The sequence below is a fragment of the Pipistrellus hanaki genome (genome assembly GCF_964339955.1).
Source record: "Pipistrellus hanaki genome assembly, chromosome: 1".
NCBI classification, from domain to species: Eukaryota; Metazoa; Chordata; class Mammalia; order Chiroptera; family Vespertilionidae; genus Pipistrellus; species Pipistrellus hanaki.
In genome coordinates, this window is record NC_140503.1 from 56,284,698 (window position 1) to 56,296,741 (window position 12,044).

Genomic DNA, 12,044 nt, shown 5'->3' on the forward strand with positions numbered 1-12,044 from the left:
CTTTTGTGCAGACATTGATGAGTGCCGCATATCTCCCGACCTCTGTGGCCGTGGCCAGTGTGTGAACACCCCAGGGGACTTTGAATGCAAGTGCGACGAAGGCTATGAAAGTGGATTCATGATGATGAAGAACTGCATGGGTAAGTGTGTGCCCCTTTGATCAGCATAGGAAAGAACGGATTCCAAGCAGCTTTGAGGTCTCCTGGCCCATGGCCCCTCTTCTTCCTGTCCCCCCTGTGCTCTGCTCTCCTAACCAGTGATCCCGGAATCAGTCTGTGGCAGCGGGAAACTGACATGTGGGAGAGCTGAGGGAATTCATGCTGCGGGATGGTGGGTGGCCTCAGACACCAGTTATGGGTCCCAGACAAATGAGTGTAAAGCCTAGAATAGACACCAGGGAAGATAGAACAATTCAAACATAAGTTATATTCAAGATCACATTACAGTGTCTCTGCCCAATATTCCTAGAAAAGGAGATTAATAAAGCTGGATGCGTTAAGTCAGGGGCCCTGGAAACAAGTCTGAGATGGAGATTATTTTGAAGGAGTGCTCTGAGGAAGAGCCTGAAGAAGTGAGGGAGGCAGGTGAGGAAAGGAGAAGAGAGGCAGATGGCAGCATGACCAGGCTTCCACAGGTGACTCGGGAGTGTGAATAGCATCAGAGAATTGTCCTACCTTGAGACAAGGCGGCCAAGATTTTCTGTTTCCACATCAGTTCAATCAACTATTGGCCATGGGTGGCCGCCAGCAAGGGAGGGATAGGCCATATCTCACCTCTCAGAGATTTCTGAGTGAAATGCACAGCAGTTCTTCAAGAAGGAATCTGTGAGCTGTTAGCGGCCAGGACACCCAGAAATGGGCTGATGAGTACGCTGGCCTGGGCATGAGGATCTGGGCAGGACACCACCAACATCTTCAACCTGGGTCGTTTCCATTTTGCAGATATTGACGAGTGTCTGCGAGATCCCCTCCTGTGCCGGGGAGGCGCTTGCCTGAACACCGAGGGAAGTTACCGCTGTGAATGTCCTCCTGGTCATCAGCTGTCCCCCAACGTCTCAGCGTGTATTGGTAAGGAGGAAGACTTCAGACCACTTACTCGTGGTCAGTCATTCAACCCGCGTCTCTGCCAGAGTCCGAAGCTGATGGCTGGATGTTTGCTCTTCCTGTTTTCTACACAGACGTCAACGAGTGTGAACTGAGCGGAAACCTCTGTCCCAATGGCCGGTGTGTGAACCTCATAGGGAAATATCAGTGTGCCTGCAACCCTGGTTATCATTCAACTCCCGACAGGCTGTTTTGTGTGGGTAAGTTCTATACAGTACAACGTTTTTTGTATTTTATTTTATTAGTATCTTTCTAAAGCATGCAAGCCATGTTCTCAGAGTTCTGCTCCCATCACTAGTGACCTTTACTTAATCTTTCTTGTTTCTCTCTAAGTAAAAGTCTTTTCCTTGTGGCTTACAATCTTCAGATATCACCTCCTTGTGTGTTTAAAGAGCAGCTAAGAGAGAGCTATGGAATGTTTTAGTTCTAACAAGTATAGTTTGACCCATGCTGCTTTAATGGTGAATGGTAGCACATGCTCTGTTTACACATATGCATAACCAGGCAAATCAGCACGTGATTACTAACCCCCTTAAATAATGAAGTATAGTGAGTGCTGTGAAAAAGACAAAAAACAAAAAAACACAAAAAAAACAAAACAAAAAAACCCCATAGGGTGTAATCTCTGCCCTTAGGTGGTTTAGATCAGTTGAGAGGTTTCAAACAATAATTATTCGAAAGAAGACTGTGATATCTTACCCAGAAGAAGGCCAGGTCTAGCACTCCTTAACAAGGGGGTTTTGTGGGACAAGCCTTTTGCTTTGTGGCTGGCCCTCTGTAGTGTTAATCGTGCTGGAAAGAGTGGCTCAGAAAACCCTGTGGCTTTATTTTGTCCAAAGTCAAAGTGAAACTTTGTGGAAACTGCCAGTTTTTGCCTGGTTTGGGGTGTACATCATGTGGAACTGCCAAGTCTCACATGGTTTCTACCCAAAGTCATAAATCAGCCCAAAAATTCTCCTGAAGTATGGCCCAGGACAACTCAGAACTCTAACTCAAGTTCTTGAAAGGTTTAGAACTTCAGCCAGTCAAACCAAATTTCAAGTTTATAACTGAATCTGTGACCCAGAGAATTTCACCCATGTGGTCATTGTCATATATGTTCTCATTGCCCCTAGCATTTGTCCTATGTTGCATGTGGCACACTGTGTATTGTCTAATTAATTGTTCATCTAATTCTCCAGCTGCACTTCAGCATTTTGAGGTCTTGTGTCTGTCACATTCACCATTAGATTCACATCTCTAGCACACAGTAGGTGTGTAGTTCATATTTTTTGAGAGAATCAAGCAATGTGCTGACTTTCAGTTTCCCTAGGAAGGTTTTTTTTTGTTTGTTTGTTTTCCTTGACACATGCCTAGAAATTATAAACACATGCTATGATCATAAACACAGAAAATGGTAATATTATTCTTTTTATTTTTAGACATTGACGAATGCAGCATAATGAATGGTGGTTGTGAGACCTTCTGTACAAACTCTGAAGGTAGCTATGAATGTAGCTGTCAGCCGGGATTTGCACTGATGCCCGACCAGAGGTCATGTACTGGTAAGTAGGCTTTAGCCTCCTGGGAAATAACAGGTTTCTTTATAGAGAAGTTTGGTGCCTGGGCTGTGGGGTTAATAGTCCTGAGTCCAGATTTTTGTTTTGTTACATATTCTAGCTGCGTTTATTTGATAAAGATCCTTAGCATAAGATTTCTCATCTATAAGATGGGGTCAGATTGCCTATGTGGAAGAGTATATTCAGCACTTAGTGTAGTATCTGGCACATGCTCAACAAGTGGAGTCTAAAATAGTGTCTCCATTGATCAGAATTTTGAAGAATCTGAACTCAACTTACTTCAGTGCTCTTCAGGGTGTGTTGCCTGGACCAGTAGCAGCAGCCTCACCTGAGCATGTGTTAGAAATAAAAGATCTTAGGCCCCACCTCAGACCTAACTGAATCGAAAACTCCTGGGTGGAGCACAGTAATCTGTTTTCATAAGCTCTTCAAGTGATTTGGATGTGAGAAATGCTGGGCTAATTTACACTTCTTGCTATATCATCCTGGGCTAGAAGAGCCATGTAAGCATCTAGAGGTGATAATGAAGTGGGTAATATAGGTACTGATTTTGGCTTGGGTTAAAAAGGGAACTTAGGTGTAGAGACCAAAAGTATTTTATCTAACCTAAAAAAATCTCCCTGAAAAGCTCTAAATATATATTTTGCTATAAAAATTAAATGTTGGAACATTTTTACTAAAATTACATCTGAGCAGATATGTTTATTAACTAGTTTTCACTTTAAAAATATCAATAAAACAGAAGTTGATAGAGTAGGCATTTAAATTTCATAAAAAATAGGATTCATAATCATTTTAGAATGATAAATTCATATCAGAGATAAAGTTGCTAATTACATGATGGACTTTTAAGTGGATGTGGACCTCAATCTTGAACAGTATGTTGGAATCTTGGAAATGGTTCTCTTCTGTAAGCATGTTCTATGGAAAGCTTCATTTGGATTTGAAAACTAATTCTCTAATGCAAGTAGGCTGAGTCCATTCAACTTGGGTCACTGAATTAATAGAACCAATATCAACAACAGGTCATTGTTGGTTTTATTCTCTGCAGATATTGATGAGTGTGAAGATAACCCCAACATCTGTGATGGTGGTCAGTGTACCAACATACCTGGAGAGTACAGGTGCTTGTGTTATGATGGATTCATGGCATCTGAAGACATGAAGACTTGTGTAGGTAAGTGAAGAAAACAGAATTTTCCAATTTCTCTGATTATTCACAAGTACTGTTAAATTACATAAAGATTAGTTTGGGTAGCTGATAGATCCTAGATGGAAAGTAAGGATAGTTAGGAGTATAATGCCAATATTCCAAAACTGGCATTTTATACTTTTGTGTCTCTATTTGATATTTTCAAATCATTCCTCTAGCTTTTGAACATGTGGAATACAGTCATAATAACCATTTTAATTTCCTAGTCTACTAATTCTGTCATCTGTGTCAGTTCTGAGTCATTTCAGTAAGTTGACTTTTCTCTTTATGATGGGTCATATTTTCCCACTTCATGGAATGCCTAGTAATTTTTTATTGGATGCCAGACATTATAAAATTTTACTTACTAGGTGCTAGGTATTTTTGGGTTCCTAGAAATATTCTTGAGCTTTATTATGTAACTCAGTTATTTGGAAACGGATTGCTCCTTTCAAAATTTTGCTTTTATGCTTTTAAGAGAAATTAGTTTTGGGCTAATTTTGCTCCATTATGGTGGCAAGATCCTTCTGGACACTCTACCCAAACCCCTGTGAATTCTGGGATATTCCAAACCCCTGTGAAATCAGACCTTCCATGAACATTGATGATTGTTTCCTCTAATTCCTGTGGGTGGTACTTCCCCCAGCTTTCAGTAGTTTCCTTGCATGAATCCACTGATGATTACTTATCTGAATATTGACTGGGCCCCTTTGCGGGTATTTGGATGCTTTCTCGCTGTGCAGTTTCCATCTGTCCCTTGCTCTGCCCTGTGAACTCTAGTGACTTGGGCCTTTCAGGACTTCCAACTTCACCTCCTTAACCTAGGGACACTGCCTGGTTCCATCTGTCATCCCTTCTCTATGGCAGGGTCTTAAGATTCTCCTTACATAGTAATCTGGGGATTCATAGAACTCATCCAGTTTGTTTTCTTTCTTTGAGATCACTGTCTTTTGTTGCCTATATTGTCCTTTTGTTGCTTCAAATGGGAAGGTAAATTCTGTGCCAGTTACTCCATCTTGTCCAGAAGCAGGAATTTAAAATTGAAAATATTTAAATTGTATCACATTTATAGCTTCAGAAAACCCTTACTGAATATCTGTGAAGTCCCAGAAATGAAAGTGAATGTCATAAAAAAGTAAATCACTTTAAATTTTGGGAAAAAGTGAAGTTTATAACTACCGACACCAAGACTACTATTTTATCTGTCCTCTCTTTAAAAATATGGAAACTAACTTGTTGGCATCATGAAAACTGAATTAAGTTTCATTTTTCAATATAATATGCTGTTTTGAGCAGTTTTCTAGACTGTCACAGAAGCAGGCTCTATACTTAGCCTAGAGTCAATCAGTTTCTTTGCTTACTTGACCTCCTGCCTATGGCCCAGATAAAATGCCAGTGTGCATGGCTAGCCTGAAATGTAGAAAGCATATGTGAATTGAGTTTCACAGATATGATGCATTTTTTGAGTGAAAGTATTTCACCCTTTCTAATTATTTAGCACAGATGCATTATCTAGAGGGAAAAATATCTACTGATATCAAACAATGGTGATATGCATTAATGATATCTATGTTTTACAGATGTTAATGAATGTGACTTGAATCCAAATATCTGTCTAAGTGGAACCTGTGAAAACACGAAAGGCTCATTTATCTGCCACTGTGACATGGGATATTCAGGCAAAAAAGGAAAAACTGGCTGTACAGGTATGTTTTTTAAATCAGACAATAAAACATTAAGTAGTTAAGAGATTGCTACCATAGTTATAGATTAATACACATTTTAGATCTACTAACATTTTAATTACATTATAAAGCATTTTGTATAACATTTTTTATTAACTTATTCTGTACTTCTTTGAAATTTGTCTTACTATAGATTGGATCTAAGCTGCGAGTTTTTTCTTTACCTGTGAAACAAGGCATATTGGATAAATTATCACTATAACTAACACTATAAGTATCACATTTTTATGAGATTAAAAATAATATTTTTATATCAAAGTGATTAACATGCTAATTACTAAACATTCATATCCCTTTACAGTTGCGCACCACATATAATGTTTAGGTCGTCAGACCACATCTACAACAGTGGTCCCATAAGATGATAATGGAGCTGAAAAATTCCATTACCTAGAAATGTTGCTGTGGTAATGTCATAGCTCAATGTCTTTGTGGAGATGCTCGTGTGAACAGACCTACTGCACAGTCAGTCATATAACAGCACAGCACATCCAGTTACAGTCGGAGGCTGCACCATCTAGGTTTGTGTAGATGCACTATAGTGTTTGCACAACGACAAAATTGCCTGACTATGCATTTCTCAGAAAGTACCCATCATTAAATGGCACGTGATTGTATTAAAGCAAGCCTTTCTCAATAACCTCCACAGCCAACACTTTATTTAAGGTCATAACTTTTTAAGGAAGCATATCCTATAATTCAAATATTTCATCAATTCTCATCAGTCTTCTAGTTCCTTAAATTAGTGCTTTTGATGTATTAAGTGGCATTAGCCCAAATAAGTCTTTTTTGGGACTTAACAAATCTTATGAAGTGCTAATTAAGCCATTTTGTAGTTTTGGTTGTCTAATACTAATAGCACAATAATACCAATAAGAGAAATCTTTCTACACCCACCCAGGGTTGCTCAGTGGTTGAGCATCAACCCAGGAACCAAGAAAATCTTTTCACAGTATTTCTAGATTATTCTATTAAATGTCAAGATAAAGAGGTAATTCTTTCTGAGTGATTTTGTTTTGAAGTGTTTAATTGTTATTTTCAAACTTGAGACAATGATGTGTTAAATATGTAGAATAATGAGCAACATTTTTCAGTAATTATTTACATAACAGATTATGGAATATAACATCATTTAAAACATAATAGAGACCATGGTGAGCTTGAATTAGGTAACTACGTAATTTCTTTACAAATAACAGTCTTTAATTCCAAATGCCAGTTTGGCAAACCCCTGTGACTTAAAATGAACATTAAAATATTTTCACATTGGCAACATGGTCAGTGTACAGATCCTTTTCTAAATTATAACAACATTTTCCAAGAAAACCCCCAAATATATTATCATTTTAAGCTGTGCAATAATACCAAGTTTCAAAGTTAGAGATATACAAAATAACACCAATAATATTACCATTGGTTCAAAAATGACAGATTCCAGCCAAATTATAAAAATAAGCATGAAGCTGGAATGCTTTCATCCTCACTATATTACTCTTCATATGAAGCAGAGCTAGGGGTCCATTCTAATGCACAGTGTTTAAAAATCTCAACTCCTCATGTGGTCTCTGGGATACAAACGATGCTTAGCTCACTATATCTATGGTGTGAGCTTTATTTTTAGCTTCCAGTATAAATACAGAACTTGGGGTAAGGGGGGAGGGGTCTGGCAGGAATGAAGGCAAAGGTAGGACAGTTTCATATTGCATTTTACTCAATAGAGACGAATGCCAATGTTTGGCTCTGTTGGACTCACTGAACTTCACCCCAGGAAACAGTGATGTTTAAGAAGGAAGAAGTTAATCTAATGGGATGCTCTTCAGCTATAAGAAAAAGAAATTTCTAGAATTGTATGCTCCAAATTCCGGCTCAGAGGGGCATGTGCAGAGGCCAATTATTTTAGGCCTTTCACCATTCAGACAGCTTACATTTTCATGTGATGTTAATTTTATTTCAGGTAAATGAGATATAATGCCCTTGGCACAGTGCTTGACGTTCAGTAGCCGGACAATAAATAGTAGCTCCTGTTGGTATTGTAAAATGAGACGGAGACAGTGTCTAGAAGCCGTTTAATTGAAGACATAACTTCTAGTCTAGCAAAATCCTATACTACTCTTTACTGACACACACTTGAAGTCAGTTTCAAGGAAGAAAAATTTTCCCTTTTATATGAAAAAGCTTGGTTTTAAGTGAGTTTGCACAGATACTGAGACTGTGGTGAGAAGAACCTGTGTACCCCATATGAGGTAAAATGACACCAGTTTTACTTTAGGAACAGCAAACTTTCAGTGAATTAAGTGAACAGAAATAGAGATTGGAAGCCCAAGAAAATTACTCTATCTCTTCCCAAGAGACAACATCCACCTACTTTCAAATTATAGCCTAAGATGAATTTTAATTTTGTAAAACCCAGATAGCACTGTAGGGAGAAGACTCCAGTCTCATGGTCCTTTTGGTATCACAGCAGTGTGGCCTATGCTCTTTTCCTGAGAGGCAGAAGAACACTGGATTTTATTCCTGGTTCTTCTACTGATTCATGAGCTTGAAGAAGTCATACAAGCATTCCCCTTGGGCGAGCACCCTGCAGGGAAGGAGAGAGTGCATTGGGGAGGGGGAAGGGGGGGAGAGGGCCTCTGTAAATACTGTTATTAACAACCAAGGGTATCACATCTGATTGAAAATGACTTACACAAACAGGAATTGGCAGCACGTCTGGTATACTTAAAAACAAGTTTTAAAAAATCCAAGCCAAAATATTTTTTAATCCCATGTAACTAGGGCTCTTTTAGCCTGCTTTTAGTTTAAAATTAGTGTCACTCCCAACTTAGAATACTAGAAGGTTACCTTGGTGATAGCCGTGTTAAACACAAGTGTTTATAATGTCCCAGGCAACTAATATAAATACAGATATGTTCTCGCCTAATGGGACAGGCAAGCCACACAACACATAACAATGGAGAGCAGACCTGGAACTATGTTTTGATATCTTATATATATTTCTATATAAGCATAAAATGTATAATATACATAATATATATATTTAAAATAAGAGCCTGTAAAGGAATTATAAAAATATGTATACTATTTCATAGGGAGGAACTCGGTGTCACGAGAACTAGAAAAATGTTCTCTGGGTTCCATTACAGCTTTGTCTAAATATTTCAGCTCCCTTGTCATTACTGATTGTTTCCATTTTAACAAATAAACATGTTTCCCCCCCCCCCCCCAATCACTTCAGCAGTGTTCAGAATCCACCCACTGACTTACATTCCCAGCCTACACAGATGTTAAGAGTTTCTTTTTTTCTCCGTAAGCGTTGTCCAAATCCTGGGTTGAGGGGAATGTTCGATTTAATGGTGGGAGAAAGCACATTTGTTTGAATCTAGAACGCAGCTCTCTGTCCCCGGCTTGAGGGAGCTTGCTGGGTTACAGAGTTTCTGTGGCCCCACACATAGCTTCTGCTGCTCATTTTGCCTAATTGCCGGTAGACAACCAATCAGAAAGAGGAAAACTAGGTTGCTGCTGGGCGCCATCCTTGGTGGGTCCTGGCTTTCACAAGCGAATTTGCAAGAACCTTCCACCCTATTGCGCTCACTCCATCAGTTAACAAGGTATGCCATTAGCATCAGTTGTTTTGAGTTAAAATAGCGAGATTTCTTGGTAATGCCATTTCTCAAACTGTGTGCTTCTCTCTACCTGAGAAATGGTGCCAGAAATGTTCTCTCCATAAGAGAGAATCATATCCTTCAAAACCACCAGCATTCAGTGACAATTTGCACCCACTTACTTCCAGCTTCTTATCACCACTAATTGTCCTCCACTGGCTGTCAGCCTGTGGAAACTCGGTGGGTGTTCAGTGAAATGGTCTTGGCTCCAAATTTGGATTCAAATGAAGAAATCCAAGAAGCCTTCACATTGGGCCTCTCCATTCACTCAAACGTCCCCTTCCCCAATGCCTAATCCAGGAGATGCCACAGTGTGTCAGCACGTGACTGATGCCCAGAGGGTGGGAATGCAGGTGTTTGTGTGGGCGACACAGCCTCTCCCTGTCTGACTGTCAGAGGCAGCCAAGCAGCTCAGAGCACAGCCCTTGTTCTAATGGCGGTGGAACACACCCAAGCCTGCGCCTGGGGTCTGCTCAGGCCACACCCTTGCCCTTCCAGGGAGCCCTGCACATAGGACCTTTGAGTCTGTGAGGCAGCTCCAGTGGGGTTACGGAGGCTGCAGTGTCAGCCCTAAGTTTGAATTCCCTTGCTTTCCTTGGCTTATGCTTTATTCTTAATCTTAAAAAGGAATTTTCTGTCTGGAGCAAACTTGTGGGGGAAAGAGAACATTTGTACAGAAAGAGATGTTCTTGGCAGACGCGTGCTGTGTTTCCTTCACATTACTGAAGACTGGAGTGTTGTAATTAGAATGCAGCGTTTTTGTTTGCTTGTTTATTTTATGGCTCAGTTTCCCCTTCTGTTTGTTTTTATTACAGCGTGCAGTCTTAGGCCCAAGTCTGCCACAAAACCGATTAAGGAATAATAGTTGGCACATGCATGCACATATACACATGCAGCAACTTTTTATGCAGAGATGCCTTTACACTCTATGACCAACTCTTTCTGATTTACATGTCACATACTGAGAGTGTAAGACACTGAAATGATGATATACAGACATTCACAACATGGGGAATTGAATATTGGCTCCTGAGTTACTCTCTCCTTGTATCTTAAAGCCCATGACGCTTGGCTTCTTGCAAATATAATTTCTCTTCACCTTGGAAATGTGTGGTGAAATTGCACACATTTTCTTGAATTAGAAATTTATATTAGCATATTATTAATAATTTAGAGAGAAGGGAGTATCTCCTTTTATTTTTAATTTCTGTTGTTTTTAAGCCTCATGTAAGGGTATTCTTTCCATTGCTTCCTAGAGAGTGGAAGGGAGAGAGGAAGTGGGAGAGAAAGAGAGACACACACATTGATTGGCTGCCTCCTGCACATACCCCCACTAGGCCAGGGATCTAGCCTGCAACCCAGGTACTGCTCCCTTGACTGGGAATTGAACCCAACAACCTTTGATGTGCAACCACTGAGCAACACCAGGCAGGGCAGTTCTCATTTTAAAAGAAATTGTTGCTTTTTTAATTGCAACACTAAATATGGAAGGTAAAAATAGTTCATATGAAAATAAAGGTACCTTTGGTTATTAGAAAACTGGAAAGAAAGGGATTACAGAATTACTAGAATGTCAGGCTAGGCTAATGTCTGAAAATTATACTTAGTAGGAAAGATTAGTGAAATCTTCTAGGAGTCTGTTAAACTCACCAAGATTTTGAAAACTCCATAAAGCAGGGCTTCATATAAAGTCCTGGGTATCTAAAGAAATCAGCCCAAGGAGGCAGCTGAGGCCTAAGGGAAAGAGCACTAAGCAGTGGACAAGGAAAGGGAGTTACTGGTGGCCCTGGCTCTGCCCCTCCCTGGCTGTGAGGCCCTCAGAAGTCCCCATGCTTTTGGGAACTTCTGTATCTTCTTCTTGGAAACTGAGGATAAGGAAAGTAGAATTCTAAATTCTTTTCACTTTGAAAATCTCATGATTTTGTAACATTTTGGGGCTCTAGGACTTGGGCAATTAAAGCTCATTATTTCTACCTAATTCAGAGATTGTGACAAATAAAAGAGGGAAATTAAGAGGACTCTGCAAGAATTGCTGGTGTGTATCATTAACTCTGAGGGGAGTGATTATCTGAGGAAGAGAGACATGTCCGTGGCTCTGGTTGGGGCCCTTTAGATCAGGCTTACTTTCCTGAATTCCGGTGCCTACTTAGCACCTTTATACCAGAGCAGGCCTGGAATGTGCCCGGCTCAATTATCCAGTTGGTTAAGCTCCCAGTCACATGTCTAAAGCTGCCTGGTATGTTTCTCCCTTGACCTGCTAATACTCAGTAGGTTCATGTGGCTGCCAAGGTTACATTAAAGTCACCTATAAAACATGTTGTAATTGTAAGAACTTTCTTTCAGGTGTGTTTTTACCTTATGATTATTAATGACACTGCAAAATAACTTGGTATGGAAATGTTATTATTTTGCATTTCTTCTAGAAGTTCTGAAGAAGCCAAAGAGCCTAGGACCATGTCAGAGTTTCAGATGAAATATTTGGCAAACAGTGGGTTTGCAAACACTTTCAAATCATTTAATTGGGCTTCTTAAGTAAACAAAAGGGTACGCATAAGTTTCTTGCCCAGTTTCCTATTCATGCCACTATTCAAGCAATCACTGAAAATTCTTGCAACATTTTATAGGCCAAAATTACCCTTCTTAACCCAAGTTTTGTGTTAGGCACTGGTTTCTCTATAGAGTCATCCATACCTATGAACTCTTGTTCTTAGTTAATAAAAAAAATAATTTTTTAAAAAAAAGTTGATTACTAGTTTAGATGCCTGGCTTTCCTTATCTAATGG

At 39.6% G+C, this 12,044-nt stretch overlaps 1 protein-coding gene across 1 annotated transcript in view; it reads left to right on the plus strand.

Annotated features, from left to right (window-relative positions):
- The window catches only part of FBN1 (fibrillin 1), a 230,424-nt gene that overhangs the window by 155,908 nt on the left and 62,472 nt on the right, over nt 1-12,044 (plus strand). Inside the window, exons 27-32 of the mRNA XM_084898386.1 lie at nt 12-140; nt 942-1,067; nt 1,178-1,303; nt 2,525-2,647; nt 3,714-3,839; nt 5,435-5,560. Of these exons, the coding sequence (XP_084754512.1) occupies nt 12-140; nt 942-1,067; nt 1,178-1,303; nt 2,525-2,647; nt 3,714-3,839; nt 5,435-5,560 (756 nt within the window). The remainder of the gene's footprint in view (nt 1-11; nt 141-941; nt 1,068-1,177; nt 1,304-2,524; nt 2,648-3,713; nt 3,840-5,434; nt 5,561-12,044) is intronic.